Raw genomic sequence first — 24,377 nt, forward strand, 5'->3', positions numbered from 1 at the left:
ACGTCTAAATCTAAAGAGTCATTGTTTAAGAAGCCTTTCTTGTGGAAAGTCGAGATTTCTTCTGATAATACCAATATAAATGGTCCGTTATTGGACAAAATAAATTTTCCAGTTAACTCATTCCTGGTTGCCAGCGTTTTGCCCTCGTTAGCTGACTCGGTAATCGCAGAAAATAATGGTCTGTTAATGAATCCTAATGAAAAATATTTGGTACCAGTAGAAACTTTGACGAAACCCTAACTCTTCAAAAAGTAGATACCACCCCAATTACGTTAAGTAACATTGTCTTGCTCTATTGTACTTCAGTAAGAAATTTGAGTTTTATGATGGCCGAGATCAAATTTGACTGAACATGTGACAAATTCTGGCGTAAACTTACGAATTCTGTTTTCCTCTCAAACAATACTGTACTATATTTTCAAAATATCTTAAAATACAACTGGTACAATGTCTAATCTGTGTTCAACTTTGTGATACTATACTTAGACATATCTCAAGACAGTAATAAAGTGCTCGATTGGAGTTAAAGCAGCATTTATACTTACCGTATTTACTTGTGTATTAAGAGCCCCCCCCCTTTTTTTTTTTCAGTTTTACAGCCAAAAAAGTAGGGGTAGGGGTCAAAATGCGATAGCCTCCTGTTTTGTCTGGTGACTTCTGGGTATAAAGAACTAAGACTTGTACATGTATGTACTCAACACTATTCCGTAATAAATTTGTGATTGTATTCTGAGTCTTACTGGCTACCTTCGTTGGAAGGCACCATTTCTAAATTAAAAAAAAAAAAAAAAAGACAAACGGTGAACACATGGCTTAGGCTTACATATACAGTAAATATAGTCAATTTTAATTAGACTTGAATCACGTCATTAGTTTCATCTCAACTCCTCTGATAAGGTTGACGTCAGGAAGGGCATCCATTCATAAAGCACTTCCTATGAAGACTCGTCCCACTTCGTACTCGGCCCTGCTGAGAGAAGGGATAAGTGTTGGACGAACATTTGTATTTATTATATTATGATAATACAAAAAACTTAATGGCCAGTCATTTATCGGTCAGTTTGGCAGTAGGCCTATCGTGCAGTAAACCTAATCACTGCTTTCATTTGAATTACAGTCTTGTACCACCAACTTCCCTGTTACCGGAGTTGTCGTCCAAAATGAGTTAGTCTTCACTACCGAGCGTTCGAGATCTTGTTATGTTGGCAATAGTTTTGTTCCTAATTGTAGAGTTCAGTGAGAATCTATTCACTTTGTCCGGGCAAGTAAAACTGAACATTCCTGAAGCTTTTTCTCCGAAGGTGCTTCTTACGCTGTAAAGTTTCAGGAATTCAAGGCTTTTGCCCATTTTTATACAACTGTGGCGAGTTGGAAATTACGTTTCCTTCACAAGGTTTTTCAGGTCTAGGAAGAATGTGATCATACTAAGCTGCAATAGCGGAAATTTGTGACTCGATAAGCGAAGTATTATTTAGTAAGTTGAGCCTTGGGAATTTTGAATTTACGATTTGTGAAGCGGGAAAACTTGTTAATGACGAATGCACTAACAAGGTTTCACTGTATATTTCTTGCTTGTTCTCTACATTTGTCACATCAAAATTTATGTAGACAGCTGTGACTGGAAAAATAGACTGGGCTTTTTTTTTAGGTTAGGTATTCTGTCAGGTGCCAAAAAAAATGTAAATAGAAAATCTTGCTACATTTATGGAGGTATTACGTTTTATCATAATGATTAATTTCGTACGTTCATTGTCTCCATTGTTTACTATCGCCTAGTATGTTTTGTTTAGCGCCTCCGGAAAAGTTTTTTTAGGACGTAAAACCAATATTATTATTACTATTATTAGGTACGTTGACAAGTTAAACAATGGTTAAGATTTAAAAGTACTTTCTTCCAAAAATGACCCGCGTTGGCCTGAGTTTTGAGATATTAAGTGATCACTTTGTTAATGATCTCGCCTGCTGCAGTATGGTAATAGCAACAACTGTGAATATTTCTTATCTGAAGTAATCCTGTGTCATTACAAGGTGGTGCAGCTCAAGGCACGCGCTCAATGTATCTGATCTGCATGTACAATTTTACTACATATAATCCTTCCTGCCATTCTTAAATCTCTGGTAGTACTGGAAATCTACCTCAGGCTCCCGTGAACAGCGGCTAATTTTGTTCCTTTGTAGCCGTTTTTGCTAGGCTGTGGAACAACCTCCGTGCCAGCATTAAGAGATTTGAGTTTTCTTTGGAAATTTAAGATGGATTGTTGAAATCACTTAAGGGTGCATCCGACTTTTGAAGTATTTCCTTCAAATTAGATGCTTATTTGTTAGTTATAAGTTTATACGGCAATTCTTTTTAAAGATTGAAATACCTATAACCTGTTCTCCAGTCAGTGACCGGGTCAGGGACGGGATGAATGTAGCCTCCAACTGGCGGCGAAGATAGGAATTGTGCCGGCTGCCGAGGCCTGTCACACTTCTCTGGGGCAATGATGACTGACAAATGAAATGATAGTGAAGAGGCTTGCTATGACAGGGAAAACTGGAGTACCCAGGGAAAAAACTGTCCAGCCTCTGCTTTGTCCAACACAAATCTCACATGGAGTGACCAGGATTTGAACCACGGTATCCAGTAGTGGGGTCAGCATACTGGCGCCTGAGCCACAGAGGCTCCCGAATTTTGTAAAATGCTTCTTTTGGTAGTGGCTTTACGTCGCACCGATGATGTATTATCACTTAATCTTTTACTAATACAGCTGATGAGGACTGCAAACGTCCTTCCTTTTATGTGAGCAAGAAACTTATAACCATGAACCCAGGACTCCCAAAAGCAAGAGCTATGGCCAAACTACACAAAAAAGACGTGCCTATTAGACCCATAATTAATTTTCGTAAGAGCCCCACTTATAAAACTTCCCATTTATACAGAAGTTCTTAGCGTACAATTCTGTTTTTTACACCAAAACTTTCATAAAAGCGTCTAGTGATTTTTGTTAGGCGATCAAGGATTTCAGACTCGCTTCATATCATGTCACATGCTCGTTCGACATCAAAAGACATCCAATAACGGACTATTTTTGTTGGTATCAGAAGACATGTTCGCTAACGTCCTCATCGAAGAAACTATCACGGTCATAAAAACAAATCTGTACACAAGCGTATTAGTGCCCCAGAGATACAAGACTTTATGATTGTTCTTAAATGTGTACTTAATCGCAACTATTTCTCCTTTTACAACAAAAAACAGGATGGTCTCCCCATGGGAGCTCCCGCTGCAGGCATCCCTGCCAACATATAATTACAAGACCTAGAACATTCTCGGATTGTAGGCCATATCAAAGGGCTTGACTTTTGGTTATGCTATGTTGATGATTCATATGCAATATTAAACGAAGATCTTGATAATAGTCGAAATATTTTGAATGTACTGAACAATCTTTACCCAAACATGAAGTACACGGTCGAAGGATGTTCACTTAAAAATTTTTGGACATTAAAACAACTGACAGCAAACCAATTTCAGTTTGGAATACACAGGAAACCTACATTTACGCAAACTACAATTAAAAAGTTTTCTACATCCTGATTCACACAATAAATCCGCGTGTCATAGTTTTGTCGATAGAGGGTTTGAAATACCAATGATCGAAAAAGGGGAATAAAGAGCTTGCTTACGTTCATAAATAAGCCTTGTTCAGCGGCCTTAGCCTTAGTCATCAATAAAATAATCACCAAACGTAAATATAAACAATAAATAAACCTGATAGAATAGTCGGACAAAACAAAAAAGTACGTAAAGTCCACGTGAAATAATCCTACAATTTAGGCACTCGCTAATCTATTCAAGAAACCTATCAACATAGCTTTTTTAACGAACAATAATATACATACCTGCCAATTTTCCCAATTTAGGCGGGAGACTCCCGATTTAAATCCCGCCATTTCAGCTTTGTACACAAGTGGCCAGAAATCCTTTGCTTATTGGCCGCTTTCAAATGAAATATCGACGTTTATTAATGAGAAATAGTAATCTCTGTGGCTCAGGCGGCAGCGTGCCGGCCTCTGACTGGACTTCATTCAATTCCTTGTCTAACATTTCTTAAGAATGAGATACAAGTATGTTCACACCAATGGCTTCACTCTTCGTACGACCACAGGAGAATTTCTGTTCAAATTAATTTCTTATTCGTTTCAAAGCATAGTCATTACAGCAAAAGCCATGATTTTCTTCAACCATAGGATAAGTCCAGGCTCCTTCAATTGTTGCCGAGTGTAGTTGCAGAAGTTGGACTTAAAAATGCATTTACAATTTCGGATTCGGTGTTACGAATACATGTAGCAACGAACATCACAATCGGTCAGGGTTTTCTTTATGAATGTGTACCTGCGAAAGAAAATATCTGTTGATCTATAGATAATTACTGGGAGTTGAATTGCATTAAATTCACTATAAATTCTAAGTAATATAGCACCTTTCTTGAAACTCAGTAGTGAACATACCTTTTCCTTTCAGCATCTTTAACTCTGCATTTCTGTTCGGGTCTATATGACCCAAAATGAATATACACATCATTTTTCATATTTTAAATACCAATAAATGTTTATGAAAGTTAGCGACCTTGAAAATAGAAGAGCAGCACATGTTTAAAAAGGTTTTTAAATGGTTTAAGTAGTTTTGGCATAAACAGTAATAGTTACATATATAACGTTTGGGTCATTGTGACCTGACACAAATATGATTACTGTTATTTGGATTTATTTTTAAAGAATGGAAATGTTGAACTTTGTTTTTGTTATATTTTATGAGATTGATTTTTATCAATCCAACTTACTCTGAACAGTCAGCTAAGCCTCCATGCATTTACAACAATGGGCTTGGGCTTGTTTCTTGCTCTTCCTAGGAAATCATAATTAGCAGCTCTCAACAATCTGAATGCTTTGTTTCTGCTCAGTTTGAACTGTGACACTATGGCGATTACATCGACTGATGATGAGTTGGAAGAATTAGCAAGTGCCTAGGCGGATGAAGAATCACTTTCTGAGTTCGAAGATCTTGTCAGTAATGTATCTGAAATAGTGTGTTCTGATGACAATTACAACAGTCTACGGCCTGTACAAAATAGTGTAGAGACTTTTCTATCTAACAATGGGAATATAAAATGGCAGTTTCATCCACCACCACAACAGCTCCACTTACCAGCTTCGGACATCGTCAAGAGTACTCCTGGAATTAGCAGGCAATCGGACTGGCACCAGAAAGAAATCTGAGAATGAGGATAGTATCTGATCTCACTTTTAAGTTACATGGTCGGAATATCATGTGTGACAACTTTTTTACGTCGTACAATTTTGGACAGATGCTTCTGAAAAGGAAATTTACTATGTTGGGAACTATACGCAAAAATAAGCCGGAGTTTCCGCATAAAAGTACCAACGACGATGTACTAGTTCTTTTGCTTCACAAATGGCACTATTGTGGTGAATTATATTGCTAAGAGAAATAAGAATGTTGTACATACTGCATGAGCAATCTCTACCATGACGAGGAAATCAGTAACACGGCTGTTAAGTAGGCAAAAAGGATTCTGGACTATAATTCAACCTAAGGGGCTGTGTAGACATGCTTGATCAGCTATCAGGTACATCTACATGCATGTAAAAAACCAAAAGGTGGACAGCGATAGTTTTGTACAATTTTCTTGATGTTTCTGCTTATAGTGCAAATCTTGTGGACTTGGGATTGAACCTAAATGGAATATGAATAAATTCACTAGAAGGAGAATATTCTTGGGGGAACTTGGAAAGTCACTGATAAGAGAACACATTGCATCAAGAATGCATTTTCCAAGAACAGAAGATTCTTTGAGAATAATCAGAAGCTCCAAAAGCTGACTGGTGTGCAAGAGTCGGTAACAACAAGAAAATCTACGAAACGTGCATGCTGTATGTTCTGCCCATCCAGCAATGACGGTAAAAGAAACAAGTTGTGTGGTAAATGTAGTAAACATATTTGCACAACGCAGAAAAGTAAGGAAAGAACTGTAGTGTATTGTATTGAAAACTGTCTGTTATCTCAAATTTATGTGAATATTAAAATAGAAAATGTTCTTTAATAAAGTTTTTTGTGTATTATTATTATTATTATTATTATTATTATTATTATTATTATTATTATTATCAACAAGGTATTGGACTAGAACAACAATGTTGATAGCTAACAACTGTGCAAAAATGCAGATTTTTACAAGATTTCTACGGCATTTTGGTATGTCGGATCATATTGACCCAAACAGTATATTCATCAGATAAAAGTGAACAGAACAGCAGGGTTAATCTTGCATCATACTACACTCCAACTACTGTTGCTGAGAGAATGAATCAGTGACTCGCTCGAAGCGAGGAAAACAAATGCAGGCACGGTAGCGTTGTTGTCATATTGGTTGTTGCTCGTAATGAATATTGTCGCAGCATCTTATATTCCCTTAGATTGGTTGTTGAGGACATAAAAATAGTCACCTCGCCATAGATTCTAGTATCTATAATAATCTATTATGTTGATGAAATGGGATAAAGATACAAAATCTATTGTGACACTGGGACAGCAGGTTGGAAAAGAGTTCTGTCCCATTCAGAATGGATGCATTTGAAAGATTCATATGAATGTCCTGTTTTTCAGGGAGTTGTCCAGCTTTGTTACCTTACATGGTCATACGTGCCAACCCTTCTGATTTACCCGGAAACTTTCCGTTTTTTTACTCTTCTTCCGATTTATTTTTAATTCTTCCTATTTTTTACCAATATAACCTCCAGTACCGTCAATACTCGTACCCTAGGATAAAGGATAAATTCTTATGTGCTTGTGTAATTTACCCACCTTCATTTTCAGGCGTTTTTATTTGATGATTTATTTCGCGAGTTTATCGTCCGTCGCCTTCGTGTTCGTGTTTCCTGCTCGCTACAGCAGCATGTGTGCTTTACGGCTGGGGATTCGGGACGGCAATCGTCCTACAAGCAAGAGATGCTAGCGAGCGCTATCGACTCAGTTTATCGGGACGAAGGAATGAGTTTCATATTGTGTGGTTCGCGCACTATTAACATCGTTTCTGTGCGAAATTTCGTTGGAATTGTATGCCGCGTGTTTTTTCTAGCGGTTCTATGCTTTTTTGCCGTGTCAAAGTCGTATGTTAATAATGTATAAGACATAGCGATCTGTTTTGTATGTGGTAATTTAGCGTATTTCAGTGCATTTTTTTATTCTTTCTTCATTATTTTAATGAGTTGAATGTATTTCAGGGAGTTGTGTCGGTGACAGTCTATGGTATTTTCTCTTCACGTTATCGCCAAAAAACATACCGTAACAAACGTTACCTCCAAGACTTCAGGGATACCTATAAAATTAAATTTCCGTTATTTTACAGTCTAATAAAGGAAACTATTATGCGAATCGCCTTGGGAGATAAATTTTATTTCAAGTTTTTGAAATTTCGAGATATAGAGAATAACTTGCCGTTTTTGAGCATGTATAGCACATAATTGAATCATGTATGTACGGGCTTTTACTGAATGTATTATGTTTAACGGTACTTAAAAGATACAAAGCAACTCTATTTTACGGCTTCACTTTAATTATAACACTTATTATAGTAACTTTTTAGAAGACAGGACACAGTACATACAGTAGGCGCCGTAGTGAAACAAGAAACATAGTTCCGTTAACACATTTGGAAAAAAATCCGTTAGTCTCATCTGTTTGTTGCGGTTAACCTTTCCTCCCTTCATGTTGAAACTTCTTGTTAATACACGCAGCCGAGTTTCGTAAATGGAGCTTGTCATCCGCGACTTCTGGGCTTGCTTTCGTGCGTGACCGGTAATTAATTGACACCCGAGACATGGCGAGGATTTGCCGATCACTAGAAGTTCGCGTTTTTGATTGCCGTCATATTATCTTCCGGCTTCACTGGAACCCTTTCTTTACTTGTTAACTGTTCCTCACAAACCGCGAATGCCGTATTGTACAGTTAATGCTGCACACAGTTCGAGTTACAGAGTAATTTTTGCTTCAAGAGAGGAAATGTTTGCTTCGAGAAATCGAGAAATTCGTATAACCGAATTTCGAGAAAGATTTTAAATTTAATGGTCAATTCACATTGTAACTGTAGATATGTATGCTTTCTATTCTGTCCTTTTTTCACTTAGACCGTGATGCAATATGGGTGATGAAATCCAAGAATAAAAAATCTTCCTATTTTTGATTTCTAAAAGTTGGCAGCTATGCATGGTATTCAATCTCTACGTGATTGGTTGTAGCAGCAAAACAATACTGCCCATTACTGTCATGTATTTTTTTTTAAATTGAGGAACTTAACTTCTGGAGAAGGGAATCGGTTATTTGATCTGATGGTGTAATAGAACTCCATTTATTTACTTAATATATATATATATATTACCTTTTTTTAATGTTGGAAACTTCCTTCTGATGTTGGATATCCTAAAGGTCCCTAGTTCTTGCTGGTTTAATGCTAGCGCTTTAGAGAGACTGGTGTCAAAATATTTCCTATCTTTTTTGTATTTCAGCGTCGAGATAATGAAATGGGCAGAGGTCGAGGGAGAGGTGGCCCTGGAGGTGGGGGCCCACCGTTCGACCGAATGGGAAACCGTGGAGGTGGAGAATATGGGAATGGCACTGGTGGTTGGGATCGGCGACCTGGAGGTATGCAGCAAGGGGGGCAAATGGATAAGCAAGAAGCAACCTTCACCATTCCGGCTGCAAAATGTGGCATTGTTATTGGTAGAGGTGAGCCATATGTTGTATACAGTATTTGAATTACGGTTCATTGTGATCATTAAGCCCTCCTTCCTTGCATAATGGTAAATTGTATCCTTCTAAATGGTTCATGTATTATTGTTGATACTTCTTGTTTTTGTAGGAGGAGAAACTATAAAACAAATCAACCAACAGACTGGAGCTCACTGTGAATTGGATAGGAGGCCGCCTCCTAATCCTGCAGAAAAAGTTTTTGTCATTAGGGGTACACCTGATCAAATAGAATCTGCAAAAAGGATTATCAGTGAGAAGATTGGTATGGTTAGTATTAATTCATATTTATTTTGATAGGGAAGATATTTGTACCAGATGAATAGGTATTACTGCAAAAACCTAATGTAGTCCTGGGACATTAAAAGTTAGATTTAATTCCTCTTTTGACCATGCCTGTAGTACACTTGTCAGCCATCATGGTACAAGCATGCCGTACACTGTGTTCTCTTGATCCTACGTATTTCATTGCATACCCAGAACAGGCTTTTGTGTTCATATGAGATGTAGTGACACAGATGAATGTGTCTGAACTCCTCCTGACCTCCAATGTACATCTCAGAAAGCCAGGTGAACAATGGGCAAGAACTTCCTTAATATACAGATATTTCGGTATACCAACAATCAATTGCAAGAGTTTCACTAACCTGTGACCAATTCCTATGAACGAGGAGTAGTTTGAAATGCTCGCACATTATCCCTACATCTCACATACATATTCTTATATGAATTGTCTCCTATTATGAATATTAATGATCTGTGACCTATGACTGAAATTTAGTTTAGTATATTAGCAGTGAGTATATTGCACATATTTTAACAAAATCGGTTAAGCGAAGGAGATTGAACTCTCGAAATAAGCGTATAAATGAAGTTGGATGTAGGATACCTGGAGTTGTTCTGGTGTTTCACCTATGCTTATTATTTGGAGATGCCTACAGGTGCTAGACTTACTTAGGTTACTTGCTGATTCGTGAATAAATTTCGGTTTAAGACCACTTCATTTTATGCCTAATTAGGTGTATGGCGCAGGAGGAGGGATAATGGGGGAATACCTGAGAGATCAATTCATATGAGTCTGAGCTAACACACTACAGTCTTTCAAGCGGAAGTGATAGCTATCACAACGTGTCTTGAAGAAAATCTGAAAATGAACTATAGGAATAAGAACATTTTCATTTTACGGACGGCCAAGCGGCCATTAAGGCACCAGAAGCAGTCCAGATAATATCTACAAGTGTCTGGTATTGCCATTCACTTCTGAAGCTCTTAAAGTGCAACATTATCAAAATAATATGGGTACTAAGGCATGCAGGTATAGAAGGAAATGAAAAGGCAGGTAAACTGGCCAGGAAGAGGGGGCAGAGACACATTTTGTAGGCCCAAAACCTGTATGTGGTATTTTCTATCAACAAGCCCGATACTACATAGGAAAATGGATACAAAAGAAACAAATGGAGAATTGGAAAAATACTCCAGGATGCAGGCTTGCAAAGGAACTGATAAAAGGACCAAACAAGAAGTATACTAAAGAACTGTTGAAACTCGGCAGAGAAAATGTAAGGTTGGTAGTAGGACTGTTGACATGACGCAGCCATCTGAAGAAACACCTTCGTAGAATTGGAATAAAAGACAATATATGTCGGAAATGCAATGAAGCAGAAGCTGAACACATACTTTTCGAATGTGAGACATGATGGAAATTCTAAGTTCCCATGGAGGGAATTAGATTCTTTTCCACCAATAGAGCATATAAAAAATCAGATCAAAAATTAGATGGATGGCTTTTCCGGCATTTGCTCTATTAACCAGCGTTTCGTCTTAGGTCTGACACTAGACTCTTCAGAGTGGGATGTGTCAGACCCTACCCACTGACGCTGGGGTGTATGCAGATGAACTTATCAGAAGCTTATTTATGAAGCACAGTCTGATAACTGCATACGGGAGAATTTCCATTTGGAATTGCTAGGCGGGCATTAATTCCATTGTGGAGTTTTATCTCCCGTATGCAGTTATCAGACTGTGCTTCATAAATAAGCTTCTGATAAGTTCATCTGCATACACCCCAGCGTCAGTGGGTAGGGTCTGACACATCCCACTCTGAAGAGTCTAGTGTCAGACCTAAGACGAAACGCTGGTTAATAGAGCAAATGCCGGAAAAGCCATCCATCTAATTTTTGATCTGATTTGTGAGACATGATACCAGACTCTCCACTCTAGGACTACCACGTGAAGAGAGAGAGAAAAAAAATCCAAGAACCCCTTTAAGAACAATCTGCAGCTTTGTGAAGGGAGCAGGTATATCTAGGTGGGATTGAAGGAAGAACATGCTAGCAAAAATCTTAAGAGGTCAACGCTAATTAGGAACTAATATTTAGAGCCGCATGACGGGAAGATGAGGAACAGCCCTAATTAGTTCATAGTTTTCAAAATCAATTGGCCATGGGAATGTTTATAATGTTGGGAAGGAGAATCACATTGGGACATATTATTTTTAACTGCATTTTTCACAGAATCAGCTGATGATGGGATTGACGTTTTTGTTTGTAGGAAGCTCTTCCCCTATTTCAATCTCGATGGGTGGGCTTGAAGTCCAAACATTGGACGTCTTGGATGTATTCTCAATCTCTGCTGCAACTTGTCTCCTAACATCTGGAGGTGCTACTCCCATAAGTGGAAAGATCTTACTAACAGCAGTTGGTCGTAAGCAGCCTGTAACAATGCAACCTCTCTCACAGAGGGCAACATCCACTTGATTTGTATGAGCGGAATTCCTCCAGACTGGAGCAGCATACTCTATAGCAGAGAAACACGGGGCAAGGGTGGATGTACGGAGGACATTAGGCTATGCTCCCCATGTTGTGCGTGTGAGTTTGCGAATGAGATCATTCCTGCAGCATACCTTGGAGGCAGGAACTCAGAAGGAGAAAGTCTTCTAGATCTATGTGTAAGGAATGGCTTGAGAATAAACAACAGTTGGTTTCAGAAGCAGCTAAGTCATAAACTAACAAGATACAGTTGGAATGGAGATACTAAAACTCTGATAGATTATTTTATATCTGATATTGAAGCAGGAAAGACCATATGTGATGTCAGAGTTATACCAAGTGAAAGCCTGGACAGTGACCACAGACTTCTCCTCGTAACAATAAAGCACATTGAAATTTATAGGCCTCAGGAATACAGGAAACCAAAAATTAAGACATGGGAGCTAAAAAAGACAGAAAAACAAGTTGAATACACAAATTAAAGTGACCAATAAATTACCATCAGATGCATTACAAGAAGGCAACATCGAGTGGACTAGATTCAAAGAAAGCATTGTCGGAGCTGCATTAGAAGTTTGTGGTAAAACTAATAGCAAAATGAAGGGAAAAGAAACTCCTTGGTGGAACGATCGGGTGAAGATTGCTGTGAAAGTAAAAAATGAAACCAGGAAAGCCAGAGACAAAGAAATGCAAAAAGGAAGTCAAAGGAACGAATCTAGAGTAAACGAACTGCAGCAGAAATACAGAGATCAGAAGTTACAAGTAAAGAAAATTGTGGCCGAAGAAAAACAGAAAGCTTGGACTGATTTCACAGATAAACTAGAGCAAGACAGCAAAGCTAATTCTAAACTACTTTACCGAACAATACGAAATATAAGAAGAGACAATGAATACATAACAGCAATAGAGGAACCAGATGGTAACATAGTTAGGGAGGAGACAGAAATAAGGAAGATAATGAAATCCTATTTTGATAATTTATACAACAGTACTGGGAAAGACTTCAATGATGTAACCACGCAGGTCAGTTTAAGCTGCAATGATGAGCCTGACCAAGAGAGTCCGCCAACATGGAAGGAAGTAGAGATGGCCCTTAATAGTATGCCCAAAGAAAGATCTACAGGATTTGATGAAGTCAGTGCAGATATGATCAAAGCAACTGGTGCAGTAGGAATACAGTGGCTTCATAGAGTAATTAATGCAATATGGAAGGATAGGAAAGTCCCAGATGATTGGAAAAAGGGAATAATAATACCTCTCTTCAAAAAAGGAAGCCGGAAGAAATGTAGCAATTATAGGGGGATCACTTTATTGTCTCATGGTTTGAAAATATTTGAGAAAATACTTGAAAAAAGGCTAAGGAAAATAATAGAACCACAACTACAGGAAGAACAATATGGATTCAGAGAACACCGATCAACTACCGATCTCATATTTGCACTTAGAATACTGTTAAAAAAGCATTGGGAGAAGGGCAAAGACTTAACACTAGTGTTTTTGGATCTCGAAAAAGCATTTGATAGTGTTCCAAGGACGACTATATGGGAATGTTTAAGAAAGAAGAATGTACCCAAAGGGCTTATCCAGAAAGTTAAAATGCTTTACGAAGACTGCTGCAGTTGCGTACAGATAGGAAACGGTAATTCTGATTGGTTCTAAACCACTAAAGGAGTGCAACAAGGCAGTACCCTTTCACCATTACTTTTTATCACTGTCATGGATGAAGTCATGAAAGAAATTAAGCAGAAGAACAATATGGACATCAATGCATTTGCATTTGCAGATGATGTAGTAATTTGGGGAAATACAGAGAAGGAAGTCCAAGAGAGGCTGAACACCTGGAATGAACATTTGAAAGCACACGGATTAACAATAAATAAATCGAAAACTGTTACTATGTCTGTCAACAGGCAGAAGAAGAAAGGAAAAATAATGCTGGAAGGTACACAACTGGAAACAGTAGACCAATATAAATATCTTGGGTGCATCATTTCAAGTGATAACAGAATAGAGCATGAAATTAACAACCACATTCAAAAATCAGCTCAGTTTTACCATCAAGTTCGGAATCTTCTCTGGAACGAACAAGTTCCCTTAAGATCAAAGCAGATTCTATTCCAATCATACTTCACCCCCATAATAACATATAGCCTAGAAACCTGCACAACAACCCAACAAGTGGACAGCAAACTACAAGCCGCAGAAATAAAGTTCCTACGAACTATGGTACAGAAGACAAAAAGGGACAGGGTAAGGAATGAAAGAATAAGGGAGCAAGCTGGTGTGTACCCATCCCTGAATGAAAAAGTGACAAGGGCCCGTTTGAAATGGTTTGGCCATGTCAAACGAATGGACGATGGAAGGACAGCAAAACAATGGCTACACACAGTCGTGGCCGGAAAACGACCGGTAGGAAGACCTAGGAAGAGGTGGCTGGACCAAGTGAAAGAGGACATAGGAACAAGAGGAATCAGCTGGGATGTCGTCTTGAGAGAAGAGTGGTACATGGACAGACAGAAGTGGAGAGTGCTCGTAAACCACACCCGGGCAACTGGAGTGGAAAACATGATGATGATGATGATGACAGAGCTGTTTATAAGTTAGGGCACGCTCCAAACTTTACCCCTACATATTTGGGTTGATCACAATGGTTTAATTTGTGTCCTTTCCAGGTTACATTCAACTCCTTTTTTGCTTCCTTGTTGCGCAGATAGAATGCACATACCCAAGTTTTCTTTGGATTGGGTTTCAGGTGATTCTCATCATAGTAGACAGCTAGTTCAAGAGCAGATGTCAGTTTTAATTCTACTTCTTCAAATGTCATTCTGCAGATTTGAGAAACGTTATTGTAGAGGATAATAGAATGTCATTCTTTCTTCACTATTTCCCGAGATCCAGTGACGTTGCACATAGGCACTGTACAACCGGTCCCTGCGGCTAGCGAATGTATGATAGAGAGGCTGTCGTTTGTCAACGAGTTTTGTGCGTGCACGCTTGAGTGGAAAGAAACAGCGTGGTTACTGTGATAGTTGCCAGTGTTGTTCATTACTATCAGGCCGCGAATGCAAAACGACCCTTGATTTTTCACATGAGATTCCGAGCAAAAATGTCTTGGATTCGGAAAAATACGGCATCACTCCAGAGGCTTTTGTGCCAAACATTTCAGTTTCTTTCTTCAAACGGCATCACCTAACCTATGAACATTAAAACAAGAATAATAGTTAACACCACCTTTCCAATACTTATCTTTCCTATATTTAGGAAATAAACGTTACAACAGGTGTTGTAAGATGGGACATGTTTCGCTTAACAGTCGTAAGCATAATCAGCCAAAAATAATCTTAGCCTAAAGTTAGGTCAGGGCCCTGAACCTAGTGTCCTTAACATATATGGCACCCTAAGAATCAACATTTATAGGGTACCATATGTGTTAAGGACACTAGGTTCAGGGCCCTGTTGTAATGTTTATTTCCTAAATATAGGAAAGATAAGTATTGGAAGGGTGGTGTTAACTATTACTCTTGTTTTAATGTTCATATCTGATGTCCAATACGGTCTACAATGAGTTTTTACTTGTAATCACCTAACCTAACCGTATATGCATCATGAAAACCCATGTAAAGAAATAACCTCTTCGCGAAAAATTGACATGGGAATAGCTTTCCGAAATTTAACTAGATGCGAGAAAATATAAATTATCCTCTGAAATCAGTGATGTACCCTGCCATATCTTGAGGTGTATCACATTCTGACTTAATTTCAGTATACGGTATACACATAAAATAAATACCAAATTGAATCCATCTTATCAATACTTGATAATCATGCAATGTTTATAAAAACATTACAATATACTATTACAAGGTACTAGTTTCGGTCCTAATAGGGCCATCATCAGCCTAGCCAAGATACATACGTGTATACCATACTCCTAAAAGAGAGTTGTGCGGTGAGATGAAAGATGAAAGAATGGACTGGGGATGTGGTGGAATGATATACATATAAAATGGTGAATATATGAACTGTTGTAGATGTAGCAATGTTATGTTGATCATTGACAAATAAAATCTTTTGATATGTGTCTCATAAAATTACATATCAACAATTATCTCAAAATTGAATAATATAAGCTCTATTTGACGAATAGTCTTAGGTTGCGCATTTAAAAATTTGGGTTATGCTGGATTTTCAACAATGTCCAATGTTTCTGTTGAGTTCTAGAAGATATGAAGTTCAACATTGGCGCAGAGGGAATTATTTTGCGTAATGTCCAATAAATCCACAACAGAGGTTAAATGTTGATAAAACTGTTCGACATATCTTGTGATATATTGAAATCTTGCTGTGTTACAAAGGAATATTCCCAATTCAATATGGTATACCATTAAAATTAAGATATCGTTTACTTCAGCCTTCATTTTTAACGAGTTAACTGCTATCGGCCACGTTATTTATGCATTTATTACGAAAATGTGTTGTCATCTCATTTTGAATTTTCATTAGAGGTCAGCATTCGATGGGAATTACTAATCTACTCCAATATTGCCTTTGAATGTTCATGAGAGAGCTCGCAAATGCACATAGCGCGAAAACTATACCGTACAGATGATGATCGATCGCATTTTGTGGCAAACGTTTCAGTTTTGTTATTCAAATAGCGTCATCTATCCTGTTCGTACTGTATTTATGATGAAAACATACTTCAAGCGCCAGGAGAAAAATTATAATCTGTCGCTATAAATTTGCATGATAATAGCCTTTCCGTAATTTAACGGACGCGAGAAAATATAAACTAACCTTGTAATCAATGACGTACCCTGCTATATCTTGAGGTGTAGGCCTATCTCATTCTTACTTAATTGCAGTATTTAGCATTAAAATTACGCGATCGTTTATTCAGCATTTATCTTTAAAGCGTCAACAACGGTTATCAGACACGTTATTTACGCATTTATTGCGAAAACATATTCTTTATCATTTTGTTTTTGCTTCTGGATGAGCAGTCGACGGCTACTACTAATCGACTTCGACATTGCCTTCGAATGCCGAGAGTTCGCTGGTTGTCATAGCGAGGAAACTATACAGTACCGAAGATGATCGATTGCATGCAGTATAATGAGTGGGTGCATAAATATCGGCAATTGCAAGAGTCGAGCGCGCATAATAGCTCGTAATAACGGTTGCGTCAGTGATAGGGCTCTCGTTGTAACCGAAGGACAATACGCAGTTTAATATTGGAGTTTTGAAGGGACGGACAAAAGATATCGGTATAACGAGCTTTTCGCTATATGCAGTGCTCACTATAGCAGACTTCTACTCAGTTCCCATTCAATCTTAGGGCTGCGGAGAATCCTCAATAAAAGGTTCTATCCTTCATCTTGTAAAACATATTGGAATACACAGCAGTATCGTAACAGACACACACTCCTAACTATATCTAATAATTTTCCTCTTTCCCATCAAATAAAAAGGAAAAATAAGATGAAAAATCAAGGGTTCGAACATTCAAATCCCCTGGAATCAATCATAACTTTACATTAAATAGAAACACAGCTCAGTCACACAAAGACTTGAAATTTAAAATTAATTTAATATTAGGATCGAAATAGGCTATTTCTTCTAAGGCATACATATAATTTTCATGATTAAATTAACTTGGTGTTGATCACTGTTTCCATAGCGGTCCCAAGACCGCTACGCCCTCGTAATTTACACCATCATTGTGACACACTGCATGGTGTTACAAAATACACTACTGGTCCTGGTGGCTGCTATCACAGTCTTTGAAACATGGTGCTCCCGTTCACACCGTGAATTCAGGGTTCGAGTCCCAAGCATAGCATTATACAGAGCGGTAAATAATGAAACTGACTCAATTTTCGCGACCACGGTCCGCGAACAGATTATAGTTTTGCATTACGCGAATGCAAACGGAGTCCACAGGTTTTGTAATTCCCATAACATATACCGTGTTATTCAGTTAATAGTCCAGTGCCAAGCTCACACTTCGGCATACCGCAGCGTGCACTCCCCTATTTAATTAGTCACTTGAACAGGGATAGTGCATATTATTAGTTGAAATGTCTCGCAATTCACGAGACATAATTCTTCACACTTTGACGAAAGCCTAATAGTACAAAAGTTCAACATGTGAATGGTACAGGACCACTTACTAGGTCACTCAGCTGTTGCCCATGGTTCACGAACTAGGACTACAGTAACCCACAAACATGAGTAAAAAAAGAAACAGAATAGGTTCATTTCTTCCTGTCGGGCACGTGCTCTAAAGATTGCCGAAATTCGGAAAAATGTTTATTTTTACAGCAGTTTTCTACCTTGCAAATCGCTCGTGTCCTTGAGTTATATAGTTTCAGTTTTCTATTGCAGCTCCAGCTTCCATTTGTATTGAGAAGTGAAGTACGATCACATTAAACGTATTTTCAACATCATTGATGGGCTTGATGTGTCATAAGACTGAGGAGGCAGTAGAACACCCGCAGTATTCCCTGCCAGTTGTAAGAGGTGACCAAAAGGAGCCCCAGGGGCTCTGAACTTAATTGTGAATCTATGGTACAGTTGAGTCGATGGCCTTTTAACACGTTGGGTGCCACGTGCCGCCATATGGCGTCACGGTGGTCTTCAAATTTGAGATGGCGTGACGCCATATGGCGGCACACCGTTCTTGAAAACAGAGTTGGCGTGACGCCATATGGCGGCACAGTTGAGTTTCAGGCGATCCACCATAGATAATCACCTGTGACATCTATGCGCGTAAAATTGGTGCTACGTGAAAGGGCGAACTTCAGGTTCTATTCCACCTATGTATTTTTACTCTATGCTACCATGTGGCGCCACAGTATTCTTCCGAAGCCACTGACTGGCCAGTGGTCATTGTCACAGGTGAAAGCGCGCCAGGCATTGTTTATTCCTCGTTTACGTACGTATTATCACTCACTTTATATAGTTGTGCAAAAATATAAAAAATGGAAGATATTGGTAATAATCTTACGAGGGAACACATACATGTGTTACACTCGGATTCGGTTGAAATTTGGTAAGAATGTTCGTGGGAGGCAGTAGAATGCTAAGGTGAAAACTGCATGTACCCAGCGCAAGTTTAAACGACAAAATTGAACAAATAAAGTCATAAAATTAGAAGTGCCGCGGGAGTATCGGGGTATGGCGGAGAGGTAGGGAGGAACGTAGCAGCGGACATGAACCAACCGGGCTGCGTCAAGCTGCGCTAGCAGCCAGGTAGCGTATAGTTAGCGCGTTCCCCTTAACTTCCCGATCAGATGTGCAAAACGTAAATATGAAAATAGCACGTGAAACAAGTGTACAATGGACGATGTTAGAACAACGATGCCAATAAGGTTTGAAAAATTACAACGAGTAACAAGAACTCGGGCGTGCCGAGACGCATATTTTCATTGTTTAGAGTTATCAGAAAACTGTTCACAACAATATGTAATGTAATATAAGTACTTGTTTTGCATTTTACTAGGTTTTAATAAATATTGCGTTAATTTGAATTAGCAAATAAATATCCCGTATTTGAAATTCGTATTGCACATTCCATGACCAAAAATTCTGTGACGCCATCACGCTATATTTTATCTTTCCTAAAAATTGATGTGACACCATATGGCGTCACACATGACCATGGTATGGTGAGATAAAATTAACTTAGTACATCATATAAATACATCCCAAGATTATATAAACAGACTGCAACGCGTACAATTGCTTTGGCACCAGCGGAATGCAATTCAAAAACATGCTTGGCACCAGTGGAATAGTGTGCTACAATCGGCTCGGCACTCAACGTGTTAAACCTAACTTGCAGGTTCGATCCTGGCTCAGCTCAGTGGTATTTGAAGGTGCTCAAATACGACAGCCTCGTGTACGTGGATTTACTGGCACGTGAAATAACTCCAGCGGGACTAAATTCTGGCACCTCGGCTCCTCCGAAGACCGTAAAAGTAGTTAGTGGGGTGTAAAGCTAATAACATTATTATTATTATTATTATTATTATTGTTATTGTTAGTGACTGGTACATCGACTATCGACCAGTTCCCCCCGTGGGTGGGGGCAGTAGAATAACACCCGCAGTATTCCTTGCCAGTTGTAAGAGGTGACCAAAAGGGGCCCCAGGGGCTCTGAACTTTGGAGCGTGGGTTGGCAATCGTGGGACCCTTAGCTGAGTCCTGGCATTGCTTCCACTTCTGCCAGGCTCCTCACTTTCATCTATCCTATCCAAGCTGCCTTGGTCAACTGTTGTTCTTTTCCGACCCCAACGGTATTACGTACGGAGGCCTAGAGTGTCTTTCGTTTTCACGCCCGTCGTGGCCCTTGTCTAAGTGTCTGATTCCTTCCATTTTTTTCTCTCTGATTAGTGGTATATAGAGGATGGTTGCCTGGTTGTAGCTCCTTAAAACAATCACCACCACCAGCACGTTCAAGAATCCAGAGCAGAGTGAGTGTGAGATCGGGTCCCACGCTCCATGGTTTCTCAAGACTTCCTGTCCTTGAACAGACGCGGGAATTGCACCACCCCCTTCCCGACCGATGACGTGAGACGTAAAACGATACGCACGTAGGGGGAAAACGAGGCGTGGTCCACGGCTAGGAAAGGCCAGGAGAACACAGCCTTGAACTGAAAACGTCCCTCATTATTGATGAATAAGGATATCAATCTAATTCTGCAGCAATAAAATCCGAATAAAACTTAAATGGTGGTTTATTGGTAAAGTAAATTTGAAACAGATACGCAAAATAGTGATGTCAATAACTTAGAAAAGAAAAGGGATTGTAACATAAGCATACCTCGTTCAATGGATGTCAAAACCAAGGCCCCACACCGCTGGCTGCGCAGAAGCGTATGACTGGGGAACACATGTCCATGCGCGTACCGCCATGTTACGGGCGCTCCTCAGCTTGACGCGGAGATTGTATGGAATTCAGGCTTTAACTTACATTTCGCACACATGAAAACATTCGCTTTATAAAATTAATGACAGCCTGCACCGACTACCGTGTACACACGCAATAAATATACATAATATCAAGACTGTGGTAATATTAAAATATATATCTGTATAAAAACTGAACAATTTACACAAATCCTTTAGATAGCCTATAGGTGGCGCACCTAAAAAAAAAACCTTTAGCAGACTGAATAAGAAGACTGAAAAATACACTACTACAAAAATACACTAGCGGTACCTCGAAAATGATCATGTCGCTCACTTTAATATAAGGATCATGTTTGTAACTGATGTGTTTGAACATTGTACGTATGGCAAGAAGGCCAGACTCAAAGGACGAGAATCAACGTGGTAATCTGTCTCTTGAGAAACCCAGGATCAACAATTATTTAGCTTTATTGAAAATATGAAGACATGTTCAAAAAGCGGTCTACAACTTAAGTATGATTACATATCGTGAGATAAAAATTACCTGTCTCTTAGCAGACTGGAGAACACATAAATTAAATATTTACAAACTCCTGTACCGATAACAATAATCTTCAATATCAACAAGAAAGAAAACCTGTGAAATAAAATATTTCTATGAAAGGTACATAGCTTATGATTCCTCTCAGATAAGTAATTACAGCAAATTTTACCCAATTATCTGAACAGATTGTTTAAAAAGTACATGACTGCTGAAATCTTTCTAAAACAATCAGATACATGTTTATTTCATTTTCTGAATATGAAATCCCGGCTCTGCGGCGTAGGGGTAGCGTGTCTACTTCTTACCCGGAGGCTCCGGGTTCAATCTCCGATGAATTGGAAAAAAGGCAAACAAGAAAAAGAAGCCTAAATATTCTAAATTTCATGTCCAAGCGTTCTCTGAATCAACCACCCTATAACCTGTTTAGTTCTCGATTATGGTAAATGGAAGTTATTTGTTAACAGTTCAATTTCTACTCACATGTGAAAAATACCAGATCCCTTCTGATAGCAGTCTGTACAAATGAAGGCTGCACACGAATTCACCCTCGTGAATATCTTTCCATTCCACAGGTAATGCCTAACTTTAGGTCTAATATTGTCGATCAATTTAACTAACGTAATGTATTTGCTCCCACATTCCTTGAAAATATTTAACAATATATTATCACTCCGTCACATATAATACCTAACCAGATCCACTAACAGGCATGATTCAAATCGAAAACATGCAAGGGTCTGTAAACGTTACCACATGCTAGCCATGCATTCGAAGCTGAAGCGCCCGCAACATGGCGATGCGCGAAAGTATTCAATATTCCGCTTAGCATCAGCGCGCTCTGTGAGTCTAGATAAGTAATATTAAAGTCTTTGGTCAAAACATAACGTGAGCGCGGCGTTATTACACTCCAAGATACAGATAACTATTATCAGAAGCTCGCCGCCTCAAATATAACCTTGTTACATCATGTGCAGGTATTAATACAGCTCACACGGCCCAGTTAGCTCGTTCTTTTTACGAGAATGACTTCTTTCGAGCATATATATTCTCTTTGCTCATTATCCACACAATAGCCATATCTCTACGAAAAAATCTCTCCGCATCGTGGAGAAGAAAAGGCAGGTAAAACAAATATGAAAGACAATATCACGCCAGAGAGAGGACTGTCTCTGGACCAAAGAAGTGCATTAAAATCAAAGGAAAACACAGGCAAGTGCTTTGCCCACAAGAATGAAAGTAAACAAGTATCGCTGCCTCACGGGCCTGCAAGCACCCGAGACAGGGACCAAGGCAAAATAAGTGATACTGTACCGAGAACAAAAATAAGGTACAGAAACTGAATTAAAAACAAAAATAGAACTGACCGGTACATCATCTTTCCGCTCCCCTCACTCACGCACACTCTCCCGAACTCGCACACATATGCCAGCACGGCAGGCAGTACGAGCGGTCGCTCCAATTAATAAAGTCAAACACCAATCCATATAGGGTGACTCACCTGGTCATGAACTGCAGGTCTCTCGTACACCAGACATCAGTGTGCACGATGCAAACAATATAATGAGATCAGAAGAATCCCGTACTCCAAACCACCATGTCACGTGCCCCGTACGACGAGAATGGAGCTTCCAGTCGACACGGGGAGCACAGACATATTTGATGGCGAAATACCATATGATGCAGTGCACATAAATGGAATCAATTAAGAGACTCGGTTATCATGGCATAGTCACGAACAGACTAACAAACACGTCCCATTCGTGCTGTTTGGGGCGGAAGACGCATAACGATCAGCCATAATCAATAGGGCCAATAGTAATACTAAAGAACTCTAGAACCAAAGTTAAACAAGAATTAACGTATCTGCGATATAAATAATCAAAATAATAAGATGCATGTTACTATGGGCAAGGTTTGAATATATTAAACACCCATTTATGAGATAGGAATGCAGCTCTGATCTGTGTGGGCTCCATTGTTAATTTGTCTCCCATAAACAAAGCATATCCTTTAGAGAGATAATACATCTCGTCTCGCAAAAGGGAACGATCTTCCGTGTTTATATAACAGAGTGCTGCCCTCTCCTGTACATAGTCAGAAACACATAAGCTTTTCGAATTGAGGCCATAGAAAGCCATTTACATATTGAAAAAAAAAAAGTCACATTTATGAACATGCCATTAGGCATGGCTCAGAATTCCAGTGATACGACAACTCGGTGGTCCAGCTGCCTACCGGGTGTCAAAAGACTGATTCATTAAAATGTTGTTTCTTTGCTGGATCAAAATTAATTTAATATTCCTGTCTGTAGGTAGTTATAAATTCATAATTAACTTCTTGTGTATATCAAAAACCGTGGAGTATGGCTTAATAACAAATCTCCTAGATAAAATGATGGTACAACACTAGAAATCGAAGTTGGCAGTTCTGAGTTCATTTGTTCTGTGGATTCCTGCAGTCAGAAACTACGCCTCCAAGCTCGTGATTGTTCTTTTTCAAATGTACCGCACTCAGGCAATCTCGTAATACTCCCAGCTAACTTATATGAAGTATCTAAATTGCATGCTGTTGCTATGCAAGATATCGACTGGTCTCCAACTCTGCAATCCAGCAAGCTTGCGTTGTTTACTTCCTCCTATACCAAGCCATCCCTCTTGCAATGAGTCCACAGTATTATGCAGTATTGCACATTATATTCAAGGGGCATATACTGTATGATATGGCACAGTATACTGGTACGACTATGTTATGGAGACCAGAACAGATGTTGAACCTTACATGCAAAAAGCCATGGGAGGTCTTGGGATTGCCTGCTACTCCTTTGGTCCTTCTATAAGACTGGGAATTTTACGTTTTCGTGTTAAAAGTAAAAACTGCAGTCATTTTATTTGTGCACCTTACATGTAAAGGGTTTGTATAATTTCCAACTTGTACTGGCATGTGTAGTGAGCGTGCTTTCCAGCTGAGTCCAAGGTCACAAATAACCATAATTTCTGATGTTTATGATTTTTTTTTTTCCTCTTTCCTATTTGATTGGATTAGTGACAGGCAGAATTGAATATAATGCATTTGAGAACTTCTGAGAATCGATACTTACCTTCGAAACCATGTTCTCGAGTTCAACGTAACCTTTAAAAGTCGATGTAGGCCAAATGTTCGCGGTACAAGATTTCCAGAAACTGACTACGAACCAGAGACCAAATTACAATGGAAGATTAAGAGAAGGGATTTTTGCCATCATGCTGGATGCTTTTGTATCTAATGAGCTTTATTTTATTAGATGAGATAATTAAAAACTACTTGTGGTCGATTGTCGTTTGGCTTGGTGTTATTAGATTTT

At 38.9% G+C, this 24,377-nt stretch overlaps 1 protein-coding gene across 9 annotated transcripts in view; it reads left to right on the forward strand.

Moving 5' to 3' along the window:
• Window positions 1–24,377, forward strand: part of Psi (P-element somatic inhibitor) — a 298,816-nt gene that overhangs the window by 178,663 nt on the left and 95,776 nt on the right. For all 9 annotated transcript variants that reach the window (XR_010860573.2, XR_010860574.2, XM_067150191.2 and 6 more), the window contains 2 exons: window positions 8,569–8,788; window positions 8,922–9,079. Coding sequence is in view for 7 of the 9 variants with exons in the window: in XM_067150191.2 (XP_067006292.1) it covers window positions 8,569–8,788; window positions 8,922–9,079 (378 nt within the window). In the remaining 2 variants the exon portion in view is untranslated. The remainder of the gene's footprint in view (window positions 1–8,568; window positions 8,789–8,921; window positions 9,080–24,377) is intronic.

This window comes from Anabrus simplex, chromosome 6 (genome assembly GCF_040414725.1).
Source record: "Anabrus simplex isolate iqAnaSimp1 chromosome 6, ASM4041472v1, whole genome shotgun sequence".
Classification (NCBI taxonomy): Eukaryota; Metazoa; Arthropoda; class Insecta; order Orthoptera; family Tettigoniidae; genus Anabrus; species Anabrus simplex.